Raw genomic sequence first — 25,557 nt, 5'->3', positions numbered from 1 at the left:
CAACAGACACTATCCCTGCCCTGATTAGGAGGGTAGATAGAAACAAAGTGTAAGACAATTTTACTTGAGGTAGTAGTAAGTGATTTGAAACAAATACAACAGAACGCAGGGACAGAGCAGCTACAGAAGGAGGACGGAAGGGTTCTGCTTTGGATAGTAAGGCTGGGGAAGAGCTGAACTGTAAACAAATCTGTCAGTCCAAAAACGAAGATAATTCCATTCAACCGCTGACTACTGAACAGGAAAGCGAATGTTGTCAAGTCTTCTATTTCTTTCAGCAATAATTATTACTTAAAGTCTCATTTTCCATACACAAGAGAACAAGAATCTAGTCAAAAGCTCATGGAATCATATCTAGTGATAGTGGTAGGTGAGCAATCAATGCCCAGAGAGCTGAAAGGCGGGAACTGTTAAAGCCTTACACCAAGGAAAACATGAACTTGTACTATGAATTTTTTAAAAAATTAAAGAAAAAAAGGTAAAGGTGACTTCTAAGAGACACCACATACCTGCACACAATTTAAATGTTTTTAATCGTTTCCACTTGGAGAAAAAAATTACACATTAGTGAGATGAAATACCATTATTTACTAATTAAACATTTTAAATGCATCCCCACAAAAAACCTCTGAGGTAGAGCAGAAATTCAAATTCCTATTTCCATTTTTAAAAGGAAAATGAAAATACAAAAACGGAAAGTAAATGGCAGAGTCACACAACAAATGGAAGGACTGAAGTGAAAATTCTCATTTCTCACCTCTAGAGTTATGCTTCTCACCTATGAGACGTGGCAGTAAGCAATGCAGTGTGTCCACATTTGTATTACATTCCCTTGTTCCATGACCACCACTTTTCTTTGCAATTGTGGGCCTTCCCTAAACTTTTCTGTCTATACTATAGGGCTTTACTATATAATATACTATAAGGCTTGAACTCTACAGTTTTCCTGCCTGACTTTAACATTTTCTTATATAATTGGTACCTAGGAAATTTAATAAATTTAATAAATTATAATCCAGAGAGAAAATCTGTATTCATTAATCGAAAAGAGCAGATATTATATCTCCAACTAGTTTTCCTATCCCAAACAATATTGATTTTTGACTCTTTTATTCACTGTATTATTTTATAAGACAATAAGCTGATTATATATGGATCTAATGAAGACACAGTAATACATGACTTCTACTAAAACGAAACATCTACTAAGCCCTGGCACTTTCACAATTATATGTAGGAGCAAAACACAGCCTCACAACCCACTAAGAGTAATACACAATACTAAAACAAAAGTTGCAATATACTCACTTTTATCTATGCTTCCATATGAATCACTTGAAATTTGTGTTCCGATATGTCTCAACTCTAAAAACATGGAGAAAAAATGGTTAATAAAATACTACATATCAAAAAGAAATTTATGTAAGCATTAACTGAATACTCACCCTTTTCATTTTTCTGTTTAGAAAATTCGTCAAGCCTTTCCTGTGAAAACAAAACATTAATAGTGTTTATGCTGAACAAGAAGTGCAGCCATTCCAGACCAAATGTAAAACAGGTGCAACTTAACAGGCAGCTGGGACTGTTTTTGCCAGGGGGCCTCGTGTCTGACTCCTACGTGAGTTACAACACAGAGACACTACAGAGGCCCTGGAACCACATATTTAAGGTGTGTGTACGCTGCTTTCATCTAGTACCTGTGTCTTCTTAAATTCCTTTTCAAGTATTTTCTTTTCATTTCTCAGTTGCTTGAAGTCCTGAGTTTGCTTGACAGCAGCCTCTTTATTTAAGTCCAATGAAGCAACAGGGAGAGAAAAATAATTTACTAACTTTACTACTGTGGTTAATGAAATACTCAAAATTTTATCTATTACAAGTTTTTCTCATTTCTTAAAACTTTGAAATAAATTTTGTAAAAAGCCATTGCTCCTTCAGTATTTTATCATCGGGGCTGAATGCAATACACATTTTTCTTTAACTGTCATTTAAACCACAGAACTAGCATGGGCCTTAAGAATCCTTTCCAAACCAGGCACAGCAATCCCAATCCCCAGTTAGGGAAGAATTCAAGGCATAAAAGGGAGTTGCCCTCCCATTTCAATTACTGGCAACCCTGAAGTCTTAGAAATTTTAGAAATGCGATTTTATCTCAGAATATAGTGTCTTTATTAGGGAGGGGAGAGGCGATCTTCTCAATGCTTATTACAGATATGGTTATTCTTCCCTGGAATTCCCTTCAACAAGTTAGCTAAACATAATCCCTAGGACCTTTATTAGAGATCCATTTTTAGGTAATAGATCTCTTTATTAGAGATCTATTTTAGGTAATCCTTCATTCTGACTTCTGGTTCTGAAGCCTCAAATGGTCCAGACATACTATTAAGAATCTGACCAGTATTGACTTTACATAAATACGCTCATATACAATTACTAACTAAAATCCCATGAAACACTTCACTAACAATCCTCTCCTGACTCCTCTAACAAGTATGGGTATTTTTACTCAGTAATCTTTATTAAGTCACATTGATAATTTTTACTAGAAAAAAATATTATACACGAAAAATAAAGGTGACATTTTGCTTCACAGAAAGCCTGTTCTAAAACCTGCATATATAGTCTTATTGGCACTTCAGATTTCTTTAAAAACATTTCCTTGCAGTGGCTCACAACTATGATACCAGCTCTTTGGGAGGCTGAGCAGGTCTCTGGAGCCCAGGAGTTCAAGACCAGCCTGGGCAACACAGTGAAACTCTGTCTCTACAAAAAATTAGTCGGATGTGGTGGTGCACACCTGTAGTTCCCAGCTACTCAGGAGATGGAATAATCACCTGAGTCTGGGAGGCTGAGACTACAGTAAGCCATGACTGTGCCACTGTACTCCGGCTTAGGTGACAGAGTGAGACCCTGTCCCAGAAAAATAATAATAATTTCCTTGGCTGGGCACAGTGGCTCACGCCTGTAATATCAGCACTTTGGGAGGCTGAGGCAGGAGAAGCACTCAAGCCAAGGAGTTCAAGACCAGCCTGGGCAACCCTATCTCTACAAAAAATTTTAAAATTAGCCAGGTGTGGTAGCACACACTTACAGTCCCATCACTCTGGAGGCTGAGGCTGGAGGATCGCTTTAAGGCAGAACTACAGTGAGCTATGATTTTGCCACTGCACTCCAGTCTAGGCAACAGTGAGACCTGTCTCTAAAAACCACAAGAAGTGGGCCAGGCACGTTGGCTCAACATGGTGAAACCCCATGTCTACCACAAATATAAAAAAATTAGCCGGATGTGGTGGCACATGCCCCATAGGCCTAGCTACTCAGGAGGCTGAGGCAGGAGAATCGCTTGAACCCAGGAGGCAGAGGTTATAGACAGCCGAGATCACCCCACTGCACTCCACTCTAGGAGACAGAGCGAGATTTCGTCTCAAAAAAAATTTCTTTTTAAATAAAAAATGTGGCTGGGTGCAGTGGTTCACACATGTAATCCCAGCACTTTGGGAAGCTGAGGCGGGCAGATCCCTTGAAGTCAGGAGTTCAAGACCAGTCTGGCCAACATGGTGAAAGCCCATCTGTATCAAAAAATACAAAAATTAGCTAGGTTTGGTGGTGCGTGCCTGTAATCCCAGATGCTCAGGAGGCTGAGGTGGGAGAAACTCTTAAACCCGGAAGGCAGAGGTTGCAGTAAGCCGAGATCGCACCACCTGGACGATCGCACCACCTGTCCAGCCTGGGCAACAGAGGGAGACCCTATCTCAAAAAATAAAATAAAATAAATAAAAAATTTAAAAAGTTTAAAAATTTAAGAAAAAAAAATTGTTTAAATACAATAGACACTTATCTCCACATTCTTACAAGAGATGTCAACACTTAGAACACAAAATATCATTCATACTGCCAAACTGTCAATGTTAGTGCAATAATCAAATCAGAGGAAAAATTGTTACCAAAATATTCATAGAGTTTAAGTCCAAAAAATTTGGTTCAATCAAGATAAATTAGTGACTAGAAATACTTTCAGCAACTATTATTATATGTGCCCTGATGCAACTAAATTCAAATTCTTACTTCACACCCTAAATGAAAATAAATCATCTCTGAAGTAGAGCACTAGCAAGGCAATGGGTCAGAAACCCACAGCAGCTAAGATGCCCCATCTGGCAAAGCCCCTTTGTCTCTACTTGGTATTAGGTCTGTGTCCTAACCACACAATGAAGGGAGGAAAAAGCAAATAAAAAGATCTTGAGTTCAATTCCTACCAATTCCTGAAAGGTTATTAGCTGAAATGTCAGCACTTAGATTCTCACATAGTCCCTCTGCATTCGTACCTACTCACTGTAGGCTAGAACCAACAAGAGGGTAGGGCATGGGAGAGGATCAGGTACAAACCGGACAATCCCTAATGTACAAAATGCCATGGAAATCTCTGTATGTGTGTTATAACTATCTAAACACACCAGTTTCTTGGTACTAAAAGTAGCCACCCTTTCTACCAGGCACTTATTTCATTAAGAAAAAATGAAAAAGCCCTATGAGATTCAACTTTCCAAATTAAATTTTCATTAACTACTGCTTTTTGTAGCAAAAGTATGGCCTGCTATTATTTTGAGTGCAGTAACATTTCAGAGGTTTGCCACATTCCATCTCTACGTTACGATATGGTAATTGAGAGTAGTATTCACACTTCTCTGTAACAGACCCCTTGATGCAGTCATCCATGGATGTACCATCCAAAACCACAACAATTCAACTATTTGATCAAGAAGTACCTTCTCATACAGTTACCAATGATTTTTTGTACTGACCGAAAACTTCAGGTAACAATAGTGCCACTTACCTTGCAGCTTCTTCACTTTAGCTTCTAGTTTCTTCTTCCTAATAATGAAATTGTATAAGTTAAATGCCAAGAAACAGTGGAAGAGGAAAAAATACGCTCTTATAATTTGTGGCACATATTTTTTAAATTACTAATATTTGTACAACAAATTTTCAGTCTGAACTAGTATCCTAAGAGAGAATAATATACTATTTAGTGTGAAATATCTTTACAGTGGATTAAAAACTTCTGTCCTTTCCACCAGAAACACATGCCATGGGCCTGTCGAGTTTCTGCCATGAGTACATCTGGGACCTTTCCTGAACCGCAGTGACAACATTCATGAGCCTAGCTGAAGTGTCTAAGTGTTCTCTAAGAGTCAGTCCAGAGTCTAATGAGTTAAGGTTACTCTTCAGGAGCATGCATGGTGTTAACAGTGGTCACAGCACCACTGTATGGGAAGCAGTGGCTGGAGAGCTGCACTTGTTTTAAGATGGATTTCTGAGAGTCCGAGAAGGTGGGTAACTCTCTAGAGTCACTGCTTCATTACATCTACATTCAATTGCTTTATGTATAGCTCACATTTGTTGTGAATAAACCTGACTACAGTATGAACCTCAACGATCAATGGGATGTTTTTGGACAGCCCTTTTTATGAACAAAGACACCCATTCCACGTGCTATCGGTTAAAGCACTGGTACAAAGCAAGGGGTGGGTCACTATGTTCTGACACACAGACACGTTGTGAATGCATATACAATGCATTATATACATAAACACCTTTAGACACACACAGACACATGTGCATGCATCTATAATGCATATACATAGAGACAAACACCTTTATGGAGTTCTTTCTTTGTGCAGCCCTTTAACATATGACTATTTATTTAATGTTCCTTATGACCCTTCAAAGTAGATATAACTTCCCGTTTACACATGTGGAAACCAAGGTTGAGAGACTAACTAGTTCAAGACCATGCAGCTAATTATGGCCAAGAAATCCAAAGACTGTTAAAAAAAAAAAAAAAAAAACACTATTGACGTAAGAATTATGTATTTTCAAAAATGAAACCCTATTTCTGTAGTAATTTAATAACTACTTACTGAGCATCACTCTTCAAGCATTCTTCCTTTACACGAGCATATTCCTGATGAGTTTCCTGATACAACTTTAAAGAACTCTTAAAAAAAAAAAAAACAGATATTGTCAAAATGAAAGTCACTGACCATTGGTCATAACTTGCTTTGACTCTGATAAGCTATTAACCAAATAAACAGATATCAGGCAGAAAACCAAAGTACAATTCACTGAATATTTTAATAGAGGTAACCAGATTCTTAACAGATGACATATGACTAACAATACAATCAAAAGGTATAACACTTAAAAACAATATACTAATTTTATTGTAATTCTAAATCTTCATAATTGGTTTAAATATCAAACAGCTAATATTTTTGCCTCAACTAATTAAAATTCAATATTATCCTGAAGAAACATTAGAGCATAATAAATTTAGCTAATGGTATTGCTACAGAAAAATATAAAACAAATAATTATACTTAAAGATAGCTGGGGAAAATGTGTGAATACTGATACATACACCCTGACAGCTACTATAAAATGGTAAAGACACTGCTATTGAGAGTTCTAGTGGGGTATGATATGTATACATTTCTTCAATCTCAACAGCTCTCAGAGATTTCTTTAATCTCAACAGCTTCATTATTCCTTTTTTACAAACGAGGAATCTGAGGGTTTGACAGGCTGACTTATTCTTCCAAAGACAGTGACTGAACGACTAATGAGGGTTATTATTAAGGTGTGACTCCAATGTTCATGCTTCTTTTCAAATAAGGCTGAAAAGATTATATAACCAGAATAGAGATCATTGAACACTGTGATTGTTTCTGTTTAACTTTGACAGCATAGTTACACATATAGTAAGAATTTCTATATAAAGAGAAAAATAAGTATGTACTATTAAAGCACATAAGACCTCAGACAGCTACATGTCACCATTAAAATAGCACAATTTGAGGAACACTCTCTAGAGGTACCAACACCACTGTGAGAAGTGCCTAGAGAGAAGAGGTTAAGAAGTGACGATCATTCCAGGTGGCTGCTACTTGGCTCATGCCACTTAAATCTATGGACTTTAATGTTTTTATCTGTAAAACCTATGAATTCTAAGATTTGTGTAGGGAGTAAACAACAATTTACATAGAAAAGTGAGTTTATAGCATTTTTAACAAACTGTTTTACTGCAACCTGACTTTGAAAAGAAGAAGAGTGTCCATGAAAGGATATATGTATCAGATTTTTGTTTCCGAAGTGGGCATCTTCTCCCAATGCTCCATCTCAGCTTAATAAGTATCACCCAAAGAAATCAAATACGCCCTCAAAGAAGTAACCCCTACCCTGAAGCTTACTTATAAAAGCATTATTGAAAGACTCATTTTTGTGTACCTCTCACAATGACAAACCACAAGAGACTACACATGATTGTCAAAAAAAAGAAGTAAGAGATTTTTTTAAAAAGGACCAAGCAAAGCTGTTAAGGTTACAGAAGTATACAGACGTTGCTTAAAATACTGACTAGTTTATGAATTATGAGAGTAGGTTCTTTAAAGGACACCTTAATTCATACCACAGCAGAAGCCCTACACACTTCATTCACCACTGGGCTCTCCAGAGCTAGGCCAGAGCTACTTAAGAAATAAAATTATCTTGGGCTCCCTCTCTCTTATATACAACAATTCCTCTACATTTCAAGTTTGAATTTTTGCATGTTATTTTACATTTAAGCAAAAAACAAAGGTATACAAATCAATTAATGCAGAACACATAAAACCACACAAATTCACAGCTAGAAGTGTCCTCTGATGAACCTCTCAAAAAGCATAAGCAACTAACACAGTATTGCAGAGCTAATAATCACTATAAAGACTAAGCTACTAAGCAGTTAGTTCAGTGTTCTCTAAAGCTGGTAACACACTGACTCCTGACTAGCCTTTTTCTCCTTGAACACATCAAAGCCCCCTTGTCCCAATTACACTGAATAAGCCGATCCTAATTCATTGACCATAAATCTTTACAGAAAATTATTATTGGTACCTTTTTCTCTTCTAGCTCTGCTTTTAAAGATCCCAGCTCTTCCTGACATTTCTGCAGGGGAGAAATTTTTTGAAGCATCTCTTCCACTTGGTGATGCAGAGTACTATTCTCTCTAAAGACAATGAATTAACATTATTACAGAAAAGTATCTATAAGGAACTATTAAATATATGTGCTTATAATTTCAGATTTCTAACTTGGAACAAGAAAAAAGGATGAAAAAATCTTTTTAAATGCACTCCTCTCTACACCAACATGATCTTCACATTGCCTTTATTTCTTAGGCATAGTATTTTTTTTTTCTTTTCTTTTTGTTAGTCAGGGTCTCACTCTGTTGCCTGGGCTGGAATATAATGGCTGGAGTATAGTATGTACTATTAGTATGTACTATATTAGTATACAGTATGTACTATATAGTATGTACTATAGTATGTACATACATACACGGCTCACTGCAGCCTCGACCTCCCAGGCTTAAATGATATTCCTGCCTCAGCCTCTGAAGTAGCTGGGACTACAGGTATGTGCCACCACACCTGGCTAATTAAAAAAAAAATTTTTTTAATAGTAAAAAAATTTTACCATTAAGTAGTACTATTTACTATTTGAGGGCCACCACACCTGGCTAATTAAAAAAAAATTAATAGTATAAAAATTTTACTATTAAATAGTACTATTTACTATTTAATATATACTATTAAATAGTACTATTACTATTCTTATAATTTGGCCTCCCAAAGGGGTAGGATTATGGGCATGAGCTACTGCGTCCAGCCTAGTAATCTATTTTTGATAAAAGTCTACCAAAAAGCCCTGTGAGAAACAAGTAAAATAGATTCTTAATTTGCTTAAGAATACTTTACAGTAAAATCACCCAAACAACCTGGCTGAGAGTCTGGCCATTCCAATCTTGAGTCTTGAGTTAATACCCCTATATTCAACTTAAGTGACAGGCAATTTTATGTCTTAGTTTATAACCACGTTTCATCTTCTACTGGGTGATGAATCCAAGCAGAGAATGAAACATTACCAAAATTTTGTGTAGGCCTATTTTCAATTGTTTAAAGTAACAGAAGATAAACAACCACATTAAATAGTGCGAACCAGGTAAACAACAGTTAATTTGACAGCAATAAGCTTCACTTCAATGGCAACGCAGTCAGTAAAAGTTACTGAAAAGTGAAGCACCAAGTTGTAATTTAAGACCTTAGAACAAATTCATTTGAAAAATGTAATAGTAGGAAAACTCAAGTCTTCTTTTATTGTGAGCATCAAAGCAGCATTCTACATTATGAGTCCATCCGATGTACATTTTGCTCAAAGCTGCTTAAAAATCTGCTCTAATAAATGTCTATCTCAGATCAACTACTCAAATAGGTGGTATCATAAACGATGAAAACAGGTTGGCTCACCTTCTTGCAAACTGCAGCTGTAAAACTTATTAAAGAAAACTCTGAGAATTTTATCTTCTGATTCTTGTCTGGAGATAAAACTCATTTTACAATTATTTTTAATAATTTGTGTTCAACATATATACAGGCAAGATCATAAATACTAGAAAACTATATTCAAAATGCGATCTATAACACAGCGGTAAGTCATCTTACTGAGTTACTTCCATTTACCATAATAACATGTATCAAAAGTAAAAATATGTTTCTCTAAACAGAGTTCTGTGAATAAATGTATGATTAGAATTAAAAGAATAAAGACAAAGCAATATGCAACTAACAGAAAATACCATGATTTCTCTATATAGCGGAATCCCCAAACCTGTCCTTCATTTTTCAAATAGTGCAGAGAATAATTTCAGCAAAAAGTTATGTGCTTACAAAAACCATACATAACCATACTTTTTAATTAGAAAACAGATCATAAAATCTACATAAACTCTCATTTTTTACAATTTATGTAATTTGATAACCTTATTTTACCATCTCATAAAGCCAGTAAAATATTCTAAGATAGCAAAAAACAATTCCTTTTTGTTTCATCTCCTAGGAATTCCTGTATTTATATCACAATATAGCACATGTATGTTCATAAAAACATGTCTGCATCCTACTCTATTAGAATGTAAGGTTCTGAAGGTTTCTGAAGGTCAAGAACTATATTTTATTCATCCTAAATTACAGTAATCTTTTCAAAACAGGAAAATTTTAAAAAATACCTGATGAAATAAAATACATTTCTTGCCATTTAGAAAGAGGTGATAATAAAGTAGTAAGAATTACACAAAAGAGCTGAAATACTGAATTATCATAGTGCAGTTATTGAAGAAATAACTTTCCTACCTTGAAAAAAATGGGAAAATGTACTGCTACTTTAGTAGCAAAAGGAACCAAATTATATCTTTAAAAGCCATGTTAAATCTATGACATTGGTACTTCAAGTTGCAGAGCAAACAACTGCATATTTGAGGTACAACAAATGCATATGGAGCAAATGTGAAACTTTTTTTGAAGTTATGTATCTATCTGTAGCTGACAATGAAGCCAAATATCATATCACAGAATGAACCTCTGAAATCCAGGAATAATTAAAAGTTTTATCCATTAAAAAAGAATTCTCATAATTTCTGTTTAAAAATATTTCTGGTAAAACTCTAGAAAAGTAAAACAATTATTTCTCTGCTAGGTTTCATGTGTAAGTTACCTCAAAGAGTGTGCGTATTTTTTCCAAGAATGATATAATCAACACATACTCTCCTAATACTGGAACTGCCCATCTATTTCCCTATTTAGCTATCTAAAAGTTGTAATAATTGTTTCCATACACCTTTACTAACAATTGAAGGTATTATTCCTGCCATAATATGCATGTATAGGTAAATGGACTGATGGTTTTAACAAATAAGGCACGTGAGATTTCCAATGACCTTTATTTTTTAATGTAAAAATTCAGATACTAAAAATAAATCTAAAGGATATCTCTTAATTTTACGATTTTCACACAAATTAGAAATGATGATGATATGGTCTGGCTGTGTCCCCAACCAAAATCTCATCTTGAATTGTAAACCGAGTTGTGATCCCCAGGTGCTGGGGTGGAACTTTGTGGGAGGTGATTAGATCATGGGGGCAGTCCCCACCGTGCTGTTCTCCTGATAATGAGGGAGTTCTCATGAGAGCTGATGGTTTTATAAGGGGCTTTTCCGCACTTCACTCTACACTTCTCTCTCCTGCCACCATGTGAAGAAGGATGTGTTTGCTTCCCCTTCTGCCATGATTGTAAGTTTCCTGAGGCCTCCCAGCCATGCAGAACTCTTGAGTCAAATCTCTTTCCTTTACACATTACCCAGTCTCGGGCAGTCCTTTATAGCAGCATGAGAATCAACTAGTACAGATGGTACCAACACAAATAAATAAATAACTGGTGATGACATGTAAGTTCAGGTATGACAGAAATAATATTGAAGCAGGCCTCAAGTTATTGCCAAAGCTGAACAGCTGAATCTGTCCTGACATCAAATATAAAGCTAAATTTCAGGGACTCCCTAAAGGAATACATATGTTAACTTTTATGAGAGAAACTTTACGTTTTTACAGGAAATATTTAAATCAAGGTGTCACCACTGCAAGACATGGAAGGATCAATTACACACATCTTTTTCCCACTGCTAAAAAACAGCTGACCAGATGCTAACTCCACAACTGAGCTCATTAAATGGCTATTGAACAAATGGTGACTATAAGGCCAAGAATTGTCTTCTGACTGCCCAAGAGCATTCATGAATATACAGCAACACTATTTCTAAATGATTTTGGAGAGATATATATATTTACACACATTTCCCTGTAAATCACAAAAATAATTGATACAAGTCAATTGCCCAACATTTTGAATTTCCCATACTGTACTTCTTGCAGATTCAAAAGTAACATTCAGAAAGTATCACATTCAATTTCACATTATTCGTACACCTAAAAAACATGCTACATTCTCAGTACAAATTAAGAGAAACCCACCCACTAAAAAGCTTATGAGACGTTAAGAAAATCAGAGTCAACAAGAAAAATAATCTACTCATTTTTAAAACTCATCATTAAACGTGGATTAAGAATAAAAGGACTATCTGTTTACTGTGCTTGTGAGACATGCTCCCTACTGAAACCTGTTAAGTACTATCTTCCAACAGGCCTATGACGAACAATTCTCACATCTCTTTCAGGAATTATACATAAGTTAGTTCCAAAATTCAACGAAAGAAGCCAGTAAAAGGATATCATCACATTTCTTCTGATATTCTGTTAACAAATTACTGCAACAAAGAAAAGAAAAATTACGTTACTTTTTAACTTAGAAAATATACTATGTTAAAATTATGTTTCAAACCATGCAAGGTACCCTCTAGACTTCCTAGATTTCCTGAAACAAATGTATCCTAAATTAATGACTATATCACCTCAAATTTCTCAAAAGCATCATGTTGATATATAAGCCTTTTATTTAAAATCCTTTTGATCTGCGTAGTATCTTGGCTCATACATTCATGAGACTATTACAAAGCTGAAAACAAAAACATAGGAAATCTCACACCACGGCTATAAAATACTGTTAGGAGGTTTGAGGCCCAGCAGTAAAGCTAAGAAGGTTTCGAAGATAGAAAACAGATTTTTTTTAAAAGTCCAGTTTGGTAAAAATAACTTCCTACTAACCCATGAGCTTTGTTTTAAAGGCCTGTGAACCTCTAACAAAAGGTTCAAGTCCCAAAGCTCACGGGGAATTTTATTATAATCAGCACCATGTAGGCCTCCAAAGGAGAAACTCTAGTGTTCAGTCCAGCCCTGGGGGCCTAAAAGCATGGCCTGCTTCAGCCAGTTTGTCAGGTTTACAAAGTTCTGCCAAACAACATGCAAATATACTTACTCTGTATTGATAATTTTTTGTTTCAAAGTAATTAATGCTTCAACATATTCATTCAAATTCTGAAAGAAAAAAAAGCCACAGTCAGTTGTTTGTTTTTATCACATGCAATTACTTTAAATGTAATTATTGTCTGTAACATTATTTATCAAATCTAATAATTTTAATAATTACATAAACATAGAAATGTTAATGTATTACTTATATTGTGTAGAGCACAATCTGAGCCCATGCTGCCTCTCTCTAAACATGTTTCTTTATCTGAATGACAGTACTCCTTTAACAGCAAGGCAGTTAGTTGTAAATATGCTTTTACTTTGTACAATTCGTGACAAAGCTCAACAAATATTAACTATTTTTAGTTTGCTATTAATTATCAATCTTTACCCTGTATTGTTTCTAAGAGGATTTAAGGCTACCCCAAAAGATACATAAATTATAAAAAATACAACAACAACAAAAAAAACATGGGGGAGATGAATAGAAATATTAAAATGGACTAAGATTAAGTGAAAAAATATATAAGGATCTAGGCCGGGCACAGTGGCTCATGCCTGTAATCCCAGCACTTTGGGAGGCCGAGGCAGGCGGATTATCTGAGGTCAGTAGTTCGAGACCAGCCTGGCCAACATGGTGAAACCCTGTCTCTACTAAAAATACAAAAATTAGCCAGGTGTGGTGGCGAGCACCTGTAATCCTAGCGATTCAGGAGGCTGAGGCAGGAGAATCACTTGATCCTGAGCGGCGGAGGTTGCAATGAGCTGAGATTGTGCCACTACAGATCTCACCAGTGACAGAGTGAGATTCCGTCTCAAAAAATACATATATGTGTGTGTGTGTATATATATGTGTGTGTGTGTGTGTATATGCATCTATATTACATTTTAGGGACCAACCACAAATTTGGCTCTAAATTATTGCTATCAACCCAAAAGGAAAACATCCCTCATTACACTGTTGAAATAAATGTACCTAAGATTTTAAAATAAGCTAATTTTTTCTTTTCATTAGCTTCTTTCCTTTAATGTCTCCTTTTTCCACCACTAAATACTTCAGAAATAAGGACTTACTTTTTCCATCACTAAATACTTCAGAAATAAGGACTTACTTTTAAACATAACCACAGCAGCCTTTCACAAGTAATAATTACACCAAGTAATAATTTGAAATTATCCAAACTATGTTCAATTTTAACTGATTATCCCAATAGTTTTCTAGATAATCCAAATGATTTTCATATTTACAGTAATATTTCCCTTGATAATATCTGCCTTTTCTTCTTAGTTGTGTTATGTATCTGTTAAAACATCTACACATTAAAATAAAGTCAAATATATAGTTTCTCTTGTAATCTCACCATCTGTCAAAAATCACTTAGTGTGTTTTTAACTTTCAACTGTCAGAACTGCCACCGCATATATAAAATATATTTTTGGATGTACTCCATCTATCAAATTGCCGTTGAGGGAGGTTTAGGTCATTTTCCAGTCTTTACAGACAGCATGCCATGAATTTCCTTGCCCACTTCTTTGTCAGACAGTTCTATTTTTCCTGAGAATAAAGTCCAAATACTGGTTGGTACTGCTCAACCGACTTACATATTTCAGAGGTTTACACTGAAAAAGGTAAAGGATATAAACTGTCAATTCTCAGATTAAGAATCTGGAATAGACAACATTTTTTTTAAAAAGGTATTCCACCATTTTCATATCAGGAAATGCAAACTAAAACAACAAAAATTTACTTTTCGTCCACTAGGCTAGACTGAAATAAACATATTGGTAAGGATTTAAGGAAAATAAAATTCATACTATGGGTGGTAGTATTTGAAGAGCATTTTGGCTGCATATGATAAAATCAAAACACGTACAGTGATAATTTTTTCTATTTTTCCTCTATGCATTCCTGAAGGATGTTTTCTACATCCTGGTTGGCTTTTATACCCAAGGTTAATTTGTTTTTACCACTAGCATGAGTACTACATTTATGTTGTTGTTTTTGCTATATTACATTTCCTAACTGGTTCTTGTGGATAATTACTAATTTTTGTTTGTTGATTACAGTAAGACCTGCTCATTTTATAGCAATGTCACTTATAAACATATACACAAAAGATCTAAATACGACATATGCAAAGTAAACCCAGCAGTGCTGTAGATTCTCTTGGATGTGTTATGTGACTAGTTGCAACATTCACTGATAATTTTATCCTACCTTTACTCATGCTTACACTTCATTTGCCCTCTTTCCTGAACTAAGGTTTCAGCACAACATTGAATAGTAGGAGTAATAACAGGTGTTTTTGTCTTAAAAGTTGGAATTAGTTAATTAAATTTGCTCTGTTCCAGGTTATTGGTTGATATCCTTTAATCATGTTATGAAACTTCTACACACGGTCTGCTAAAAGATTTTCATGTATAGGTATCAAACTTCATCAAATAAATTCCTGCATCTATTTAGTTTCAATATGTATTTTTCTCCCTTTATTTATTAATTTCAGTGAACTACAATAGACTTTCTAATGATAAAGCAGCCTTACATTCCTGGGGATAAAAGTAATCGAATACTATGTTAACACTATTTAAACACAATGAGGATTCCATTCCCCAATATCCTACTTAGGTTTTTTTTTTTTTCATCTATGTTCATAAGTGATATGCCTATACCATTTTTGCACTAAAATGAGTAGGATGCATTTCCCTTGCTAAAAACTGTAAGGAGGCAGTAAACTAGGAACACCTCTCATACACGAACAACACTTTGCCAGGTACAGAATTGTTGGGTCACCATCTGTTAAGCGTTAAATCATGACCTGCACCACAAAAGACATGCTGAAGTCCTAACTCGCAGTATCTCAGAATGACCTTATTTAGCAATAGGGTCTTTACAGATATGATCAGGTTAAGATGAAGTCATACTGGACTAGACTGGGCCCTAATCCAGATTTGTGGTCAGAGAGAGGGGATGCATGCGTTTGCTTTTATTTCTCTCCCTAAAACCAGCTAAAACTACAGTCAAAAAAATTTTTTTTTTCAAAAGGCAAAACCAACAAGGATGACAAGAGGATACAAGACAAACGGAAACTAGAAAGCAGACTCAAGAGTGCTGATTTAGCACCCAAGAAAGCCAGCAGTGGGGAAAAGTGAGAACCAACTCCATTTACACTGCAAAACTTCAACAAGCTTGAGAATCAGTAACATGGGTTCTTTTGAGACGAAGGTGAATGGGGATGGAACTAAAACAAGCACTAGTTGCAAACTTTCTCATGAGCATTTAATCCCAATCCCCAACCATCCACCATGCCTCAGAGAAATCGCTCCCCCGCAGCCAGCAGAAGGAGGTTTGCTTTTTGAAGGCCTCTGTAACACCACGGCCCCTTGGGGCAGGTGTACTATGTCAAAAGAACAGGGATTAAATAAACCTAAGCACAGTGGTCTAAGATTGGCTGCCTGTCTCTCTCCATTCGGCTTCCAAACAGTGTAGTCCTTCTGTCTTCTACGAAGAAGAATGGAAATACCTTCTTAGAGATAAGATCTAAAGGTAATGACACTGGATATTCTTCAATCAATAAATGGCCCAACCAGACTAGCCTGCCTTGACATTCAGGCAGAAGCTCCACATCCTCGGTGTATCCGCTACTCACTCTTTGCAAGGATTTCCGAACATGAGACAGACCTGCAATGTGAAAGAGGTTAAAACAAGCAAAAGCAACCCGAAGTAAACAAAAACTGAAAAGAAAATTTAAAAAATGTTTATTAAAAGGATAAGATAAATAATATATTTGTGAAACAAGTTATTTTTGAAAGGAATATTCAGAGCTCTTAAAATTGAAAAAAAACTTAAAAATTAAAAATGAACACTCTAGAACAACTAAAACTAAAAGACAATAACAAGTGTTGCTGATGATGTGGAGAAACTGAATACATTCCTCATACATTGCTGGTGGGAACATAAAATGGGGCAGCTGCTGCAGAAACTAGTTTTGCAGCTCCTCAAAATGTTAAATAGTTACCCAACGATCCAACAGTCCCATTCCTAGGTATACACCCAAGAGAACTGAAAACAGAGTCCATGGCAAACTTACACACTGATATTTATAGCAGCACTATTCACACTAGCCAAAAAGTGAACATAAACTAAATGTCCATCAAAGGATGAATTGATTCACAAAATGTCACATATCCATACAACAGGAATTATTTGACAATGACAACAAACGAACGATACATGCTACAACATGGACCAACCTTGAAACATTATGTTAAGTGAAAAAAGCCAGTTACAAAAGTCCATGTATATTCTAGAATCTATTCATATGAATTTTCTGTAACAGAAACAAAAGTAATCCAGTGGTTGCCAGAGACTGGAAGAAGAGTGGAAAGACAGGAAATTACTAGTAATTAGTACAAGGTTTCTTTGGGGAAGGTGGGGGATGAAAATGTTTTAGGACTATGTAGTGGTGATATGAATTGCACTGAATTGCATACAATAAAAGGTTGAATTTTATATGTAAATTATATTTCAATAATGCTGTTATAGCTAAATGAAAACCAGGACAGCAAAAATGACAAAGACTCAAAATATTTGACCATAAAGTTAAAAAAAAAAGGACCCAGAAAATAAAATAAAAACCCAGACATAAGAAAGAAGGAAAATAAATAAAAGCAAATAGGGTATCAACAAAAGAGGCCCCACATACCCAACAACAAGAGTTCCACATAAAGAATAAGGCGAAGATGGAGACCTAATAAAAAAAAAAAAAAAAATACTGGTATTCAAGAAAAGTTCCCAGAAGCAAACCTAGAAATTTCTAATTGAAATGGCCTGGAATATGGACTCCGACAGGATTCAAACCATGAAACAAGAACAAAAAATGTCAGACCACTGGAGACAAAGCAAAGACCCTACAAGAATCCCAAGAGCAAAATAAAATGAATCAGGTGATACACAAAGAATCTGGAGCCAGAATGGCTTCAGACTTCAATAGCAACACTAAAAACTAGAGACCTAGAAAGCAAGCCTTTGAAATGACAAAGGGCAAGTAATTCCAAGATAAAATTCTATACAATAAATATTTTCAAATCTGCAAAGTCTCTACAAACTTACTTCCCAGACATCCTTTCTCAGGGGGTACTGAAAGATGTGAACATGGTCCTTCAGAATGGAGATGAAGGTGAAGAGAGCCCTCAGAATGCTGCTGTGTACCAGAGGAGAGCAGGCCCCAAAGCTCGAAGGGAGAAGAAAATCAAAGACTGAAAACCGAGTATTTATGCCAAACTGGAAGAGACTTGCAAGGGAAAGGAGTTATTTTTCAACATGCATTTAAACTATTATTTTTTCTAAAATAAAAGTGATTCTTCCTCCTTTTTCCTCCCATTCTCTTTTGAGTTCTTTGGTATCCTAGCTCATCTTTCCCATGAGGCTTCCAGATGTCACTTTGACTTGTCAAGTACTTAGGGAGAGACACCAAAGAAACCTCAGGCTCCAGAGTCACAGCATCAGATTCACATTCCTATTCCACCACCACTTTCTGCTGAGTGACCTTGGGCACATTTATTTAACCTCTCCCTTGCCTTGAAACTATTTCATCAGTTTCAGATGGAGAAACTGAAGCACAAAGAGTTTAAATAACTGGCATACTATCAGGATTAAATAGGATGCACCATATAAAGTGTTCAACCCAGTCCCTGGCATAGTAGTAAGCACTCACTAATATCTTCAGGATGAAAAACTGAATTAAAGATACAATCATTACCAGGGAAAACAAGAAACCATGCAGAAAACACCACAGCTTAGCTTCAAATAACACAGTCATAAAAATGTCAACTTCAAATACTGATCTCATTGAAATCATAACTATACTGAACAAATGGAGAGAGAAGAGAGATGCTTAGGTATGGTGGAGTATGGGGCAGTAAGACAGCTGAATCCTCACCTCCCAAAGTCAGCAATGAGAGTCCACTATTTAACGACAGGCAAGTTCATTGTAAAACACACAGTGGAAGCAATTAAAAATGGTTCTCTCTTGGAAAGCAGGGATGAGTGGGACTGGGGGCTGCAGACTGTCTTAACAACTCTTGTATATCTATCTAGTTGCCTTTTTATATTTAACTGTGATAATAAAAAAAATCAGAAAACACCATTATAATGGGAAAACAAAAGATTTCTGTTATCCATAGCATTCTAGTCTCTGACTAACATTATTTCCCAAGGCCCTGCTGCATACCAGCTCAAATTTGGTCAGATACTGTATTATCTGTGGTCAGATATTGAAAAACTCTAATAAAACATTATTTTTTCCTCCTGTCAGATTCAAATGTCATTTATGTCGGCTGAAACCAAGGCCTCTAAATAATGAACCTCTCAATTGTGAGAGTGAGCAGGGTATGCCTGGGTGAAGGGCGCTCAGGCTCTTCTGATCCACATTCATTCCTGCACAGGTCCAGCTACTATGGAAGAAATGAGGTTCAAGGTGTTCTTCCTCTCCAGGAGACACTAAGGGTTGTTTCCTTGATTATCGCTTTCTCCTAGCAGCCCTGCTCTCCCCTTCTAGAGCTTCTATTACACAGTCTATTGGAAAGTTCAGGCTTATTTTCAATTCTCTCCTCTTTTCTCTCATAACTACCATCTTTTGTTATGCTTTGCCTTCTGGCTGATTTTCTTAAGCTATACTTATTCACTAACACAATTCCCATAGCAGCCCACTCCCTTACTCAAGACTTTTTGATCCCCATTTACTTCTCCCCTCTAGCAGACAATTTTAACTTGATCCATACAATACCCTCCTGAACTGTTACTATGAATGTTGATGCCCATGCTTCCTTCCTTTCTTGGGAAAGTACAGTCACGCCTGGCTGAGCACTCAGGGCAAGGAGCAAGCTAGCAGGCCTACTGGCTGCGAGGACATGACAGAAGACATGGCCAATGTAGCCGGGAAAATGGTTATGCTAAGGCAGTAAATATATAGATAATATAGCAAACAAATAAATACAGATGATAACGGGATATGTAGTCTGCTCAAACACATCAGTAAATATGTAAGAGAGGACAGTTTCTTAACTTCAGCACTGCTGACATCTTGGGCTAAAAGGAAGACAGCATGTTCGGCAGAATCCCTGGCCTCTACCAGCTGGCTATAGCACTCCCCAAGCCCCAAGGTGTGTGTGTGGCAAACAATTAACACAGCAGGCCTGAAAACATGATCCTTAGCAAGACCTGCTTGCAAGGCGGGCCACTGGCTGTCACCCGGGGACTCGGATTTCTGGAGGGTTCCTTCCCATCATTCCCCGAACTGATGGAAGTGGCTCATTATATGTGGTTTATGCTCAACACCTGCTTTCCTTGTGGGAGTCTGGAATCTTGGTGCTTGCTAGGCAGAGGGTGCCTACAGGACCAGACCCCAATAAAAAACTCTGGCACTAGGTCCCTAATGAGATTCCCTAGCAGACAACCCTTCACAAGTACGGTTACAACACGATACTGGAGCACTTAGGCATGTCCTGTGTGACTCCACTGGGAAACACTCTCAGAAGCTTGTGCCTGATTTCCCCAGACTTTGCCCCCTATGCCTTTTCCCTTTACTGATTTCACTCTGTATCGTTGCCCTATAAGAAACCACAGCCATGAGTATATCTATATGCTAAGTCCTGTGAGTACTGAACCTGAGTATGGTCCTAGGGACTCCAACACTGACAACCCAAAATGTCTTCAGAAGTTGTAAAAACGTTCGCTGAGGAATGCAAGGCTCTGCTGCTTAAACTTTCACAAACATGAAAGACAAAGACTAAATGAAGAAGGCTGAAGAGACATGACAATAAAATATAACACATACTCCTGACATGACTTTGAATAAGAAAGCAAAAAGCCACTCCCAGGTCAGCAAGCAAAATCTGAATAGGTCTACAGCTGCACCAGTGTTACTATCCTGATTTGAAGGGGTGTAGCGTAATTATGTCAGAAAAAGTTCATATTTGGAGGAAGTATACCTTGGAGCATGTACGGGAGACAAAGTGTATGTGTGCACACAATGATGACGCAAATGCAGTAACATGTTAACAATTTGTGAATTTGAGAACATCAGGGTGATTTGTATCATTCTGGCAACTTTCTTGTAAGTCTGAAATTATTTCAAAATAAATTATTTTTAAAAATCACACTACTCACACTTACTGTTTTGCTGGAAGAGATCTGGCTAATTACTCAGCATGACTCCTCTCTGATAAACCACTTCTTCCTGGTGTGCTTGCTGTTTATTAACTGCTCTTATTTAAAATCAAAGCCTACACTGATCTCTAGCAGAGATGACTGCGTCTTCTCACCAGTTAGAACCTCTGGCACAGTGTGGACTGGAACAGGGCGACAAGGCAGGAATGTCCACCTCTCTCTAACTGTGCCCCAACCACACCCACCCACCAAATCCAAGCAGAGTGGCTTCTGGGTGCTGGGAAGGCAAACCCCAGTCTCTCCAGCCCCACCTCAGTTTATCCCCACCTCTACTCTGTGTTTCATCTATCATTAAGTACTTTCTCCCCTCCAAGCCTCGGCACAACCTGTTCTGTCTACAACACTCTCCCTCCATCTTTTCCCTCTTAGTTAACTGCAAACCATCTTTCGGACCTCAATTTAGATTCACTTTTATGAAGCCTTTAGAGAGGTGGCACAATTCCTATACGGCTATCCCTGCTACATGCTCCCAGAGTACCTCATATGTCCCTTACCATAATATTTATATTACACATAAACTGTGGTTGCTTTTCTACTTAACTGTAACCTCAACTAGAATGAGCTCCATGCCTCTTCTGTTCATGATTATATTCTGAAACACAGCATAGCATCACATATACATCGACGCTCAATAAATGTGTTTGGTAAATGAATGAATTACAATTTTGTGAGCATTCCCTGTAACAGAGCCATTTATAAACCAATAGGTCTGGAATAAAATGTTTCAAGTTCCAAACGACACTTAAATCACTAGCAATTATCAGTGGGAGTCCAGCACAAGTTTATGGATAGGCTCAAATCTGTACCAAGGACAACCATACACCAAACTCACTGAATCTAATCTATATACATGAGATGAACAACATAATCGTGTTTTAAACTCTCATCTGGATCCCCAGGAGAATCCGATGGTTTTGCACTGCAGCGAAGTCAGCAGATACGGGCCTCTCCTTCACCAGAATAAAGTGCCCATGTCAGCTTCACTAGCTTGACTAAAATACACAACTTAAGATTTACTTAATCATACGTAATACATAATATGACCAGAGTGAGGACCCACATTATCTGACTGCCAAAGTTCTGCAACCCACGTGGGCACTGGGCTATGGATCAGCAATGAACTACTGTAATTAATGAGAGTAACAAAACAGATATGAAGTAATTTGTGAGACTACGAACAAAAGACACAGAAACCGCAGTCTATCTGTACACTTCTGAATCAAATAATGATCTCTGCAAATGTACTGTTATTTCTTCAACAACTAAAGAAAAAAAAGGACAGGGCGGATTAAGAAATGAAAGGAAGATTTTCAGTGCAAGCAAACCACTATTCAAGACAGAGGCAAGTTAGCCTAACATTACAGTTCAAAACAAAGTCACAACACCAAAACCATACCTAGTTGCAAACTCTCAATCCATCCTGCATACCACTAACTGTTACTTCTACTACAAGCACTGTCCTAATGTAACTATGCAAAAACCTTCACCATCCCATAATACTGACAGAAATAAGTACTATAATTTATGATAGTTACCATTCAAGGTTCTCCATAAACTGCCAGGAACCTAGTTTTCTAGACTCACTTTGCACAACTCCAGAGACTCCACTCATAACTTTCCCCTAAAAAGGTGATCCAATTCCAGGCCGCAGAAAATCCAAATGCAAGTGTTCTGACCTAGAGAAGAGCTCTGTAAACTAAGGCCCTACGCCAGCGTTTACAAAGTTTCAATGGAACACAGGCATACTCATTTCTTTATGAATTGTCTACAGATGCTTTCACATGAAAATGGCAGCGCTGAGCAGTTCTGAACAAGCCCCCAAAGCCTAAATACTTGTGATCTTGCCCCTTACAGAAAAAGTCTGCAGACCCCTGGATCTAGGATTACCCTTACTGATGTCTTGAGAACCCACAGCGGGAATGTGGCAAGGGTGGAAGAAAGGAGATTCAATCTCGAGGCCATAGATTTGAGTAGTTCACACCACGGTGGAAGCAGTGGAGATGTCAAAAAGCGCGTGAATTATGAAGGTAGAGCAGACAGAATCTGATAAACTGGATACAGGTTGTGAGAAAAAAGAGCTGCACCAAGGATGTCATCTAGTTTCTGGCCTAAGCAACCAGAAGGATACAGTTGCTAAATTTAACCAGAACAGATCCATGACCGAAAAGCACAATTCACATCAGTAGTTCTTCTGCACAAAAGCCTCCAATGACTCACCATTTCCATCAGAGAAACCCAAACCCCAACAATGGTCTACAGGAGCCCACACAATCAGGCCCTCCTCCTACCTTCCTGACTCCCAGCATTCACTCCGCTCCAGCTTCACTGGCTTTCTGGCTCTTCCCAAGCACACCAAGCCAGCTCCTGCTACAATTCTTCACATCTGATGTTTCCACTGTACGGGAGACTTTACTTCCAAGATTTCAACAGAGCTTATTCTCTCAGCTTTGCTCCAATATAAACGTTCCAGGACTCCCTACTTAAATTCCAACAGCCACTGGCCTAGTCCCCACCCATTCATTCCCTTCCCATCTCCGTTCAATTCATCAACAACGTTTTCCTTACCCTCTAACATAACTCATTTGTTTCATTTATCCTGCCACCCTGCTAAAATGGAAGCTCCAAGAGATCAAGAATTTTTGTCTTTTTCTCCCCCAATGCCATAATTGCAGTGTCTAAAATACAGCAGGTGATCAATAAATATTTGTTGAGTGAATTGGCTCAAATAATAAATACAATGTATTAAAGATTCGGGAGAACTGCAATCACGTTCTTGGGGTGGGGGGGGCGGGGCGCGTTATAAGATACCTACACAATGTAGCTCAGTGAAGGCAATGATCTTACTATTAGTTCTCCTTCTACTCACAAAAGCAGCACATTTCCTTCCTCCCCTCCCCTCAACACTTAAAATGTTTGCAATCAGTTCACAGATACTGCACTTTAAATGGAAACCAAGTTTCTCGGCAGGGCCTAAGCCTGCACTCCCTTCTGGTCACATCAACCATCTTCCGTCAGCACTGTGCTCATGCCAACCATACCATGTTCTGCTCATCAAAGACACCCTGCTCTTTCTCACCACAGGAACCTTTCCACCTGTTAATCCCTCTATCCAGAAAGCTCTTCCCACATCTTTTCTGACAGCCTGATCCCTCTCATTATTCAAATATCTAAAAGTTACTGACTCAAAAATACCCTGACTACCCTAGCTGAGAGACAAGACCAATATTCCAACATCCTCCTTTATTTTCTAACACCTAAAATCTTCTAAGGCCTTATTCACACACACGCATATTACTTATGAGAGATCCTATTTTGTTCACCACAATGTCTGTAGTTCCTAGAACACTAGGCAGAGTAGGTGATGAGGTGCTGGTGAGTTCCGTTTTATCACTGAAACCGCGATAGTAGGAAGTTAAAAGAGACCCCCGACATCAGGCAGCTAGGAGTGTCGTGGGAAATGAGGGGGGCTATTTCCCAAGTACCACCCCATAAGATCTGGAGCCATACTCCAGCAATTCTCCCTTATGTCACTATAAAGAAGAGCCCACGCCGCTGTTAGAAACTTCCAGGCTCTGCATGCCTTTAATAAACTACTTTTATCAAACAACTGACAAGCTACTTGGCCAATTACTTGGCTTGCTTTTTAAAATATTAGCCTCGGGATGGCACATCTGATATAAGCTGAAATGCCTCCCTGCACTCTTCGAGTCTAATGACTCAGACAACCCACATGTCACGTAAGATTCTGCCTCCAAACAACAAACACTCAAGATGGGCCAGAAGACCAAAGCGTTATCCTCAGGGAGATGATTGCCCTCGGCGTTTCACCTGTCCCTCACTGACCTAGGGAGTCAGCCCCAGGCCGCGCTGAGGCCGGGTAGGGAAGGTGGGGGCCCTCCAGAACTCGCTCGCTCCACCCCCACCGTTACACCAGCGCATTCCAGTCAATGAACTCTGGGTTTCAAATCCCAAATAACGCAATGGAAGCCGTCCCCAAAACTCATGTAGGAAAAAGGCAGCAGGGAGACGAGCGAGCATGAGCTTGGGTCGGGAAGAGAGAGCAGCGCACTGAGGCACAGTCCGCGCGGCCGGACCCCACATCCCTGCGCTCCAGGCCGGCCGGGCCCATTCGCCCCACGCGCCCGCGGCCCCGGGAGGTGCCACACCTGCTGCAGAGAGGCGCAGCCCTGACATCGCGACAGGTCCGCCGCCGTCCCGGGCGCCGCCGAATGGGTCTCGCCCGGCATCATGGTGCCGCCGCCGGGCCCGGTGGGCACGCACGCCTCAGGGGCCCGCGGCGTCGGCCCCGTCCTGTCTCTGCTGATGCCGCCGAGGCCGCCGCCTGCCAGGCCGCTTCCCGCCAGGTCCGGGCGGGTCCATCCGTGCACAGAGGTCCCCGTGGGGCTAGCGAAAGGCTCTCCGAGCCAGAGCTGCCTCAGGCACTAAAAAGAAACGCTACCCGGCGCGGCCCCCGAGCGCGACGCAGTCCAGTCAGGGCCCCGCCCCGCCCTGGCTCGCCCCGCCCCTCCATGGGGC

The 25,557-nt window shown here is 38.3% G+C and overlaps 1 protein-coding gene across 2 annotated transcripts in view; it reads right to left on the bottom strand.

Annotated features, from left to right (window-relative positions):
- ICE1 (interactor of little elongation complex ELL subunit 1) overlaps positions 1 to 25,521 on the bottom strand; it is a 66,408-nt gene extending 40,887 nt beyond the window's left edge. For both annotated transcript variants that reach the window (XM_003899479.4, XM_009208122.3), the window contains exons 1-10: positions 25,188 to 25,521; positions 12,802 to 12,860; positions 12,159 to 12,193; positions 9,345 to 9,363; positions 7,933 to 8,044; positions 5,919 to 5,995; positions 4,832 to 4,869; positions 1,698 to 1,780; positions 1,446 to 1,485; positions 1,309 to 1,365 (exon numbers count right to left, since the gene is read on the bottom strand). In XM_003899479.4, the coding sequence (XP_003899528.2) occupies positions 1,309 to 1,365; positions 1,446 to 1,485; positions 1,698 to 1,780; positions 4,832 to 4,869; positions 5,919 to 5,995; positions 7,933 to 8,044; positions 9,345 to 9,363; positions 12,159 to 12,193; positions 12,802 to 12,860; positions 25,188 to 25,271 (604 nt within the window). In that variant the 5' untranslated portion in view covers positions 25,272 to 25,521. The remainder of the gene's footprint in view (positions 1 to 1,308; positions 1,366 to 1,445; positions 1,486 to 1,697; positions 1,781 to 4,831; positions 4,870 to 5,918; positions 5,996 to 7,932; positions 8,045 to 9,344; positions 9,364 to 12,158; positions 12,194 to 12,801; positions 12,861 to 25,187) is intronic.
- Between the last annotated feature and the right edge of the window lie 36 nt (positions 25,522 to 25,557).

The sequence above is a fragment of the Papio anubis genome, chromosome 5 (assembly GCF_008728515.1).
Source record: "Papio anubis isolate 15944 chromosome 5, Panubis1.0, whole genome shotgun sequence".
Taxonomy (NCBI): domain Eukaryota; kingdom Metazoa; phylum Chordata; class Mammalia; order Primates; family Cercopithecidae; genus Papio; species Papio anubis.
The sequence above is the reverse complement of the archived record's forward strand: the minus strand, read 5'-3'. Positions and strand labels throughout refer to the sequence as shown.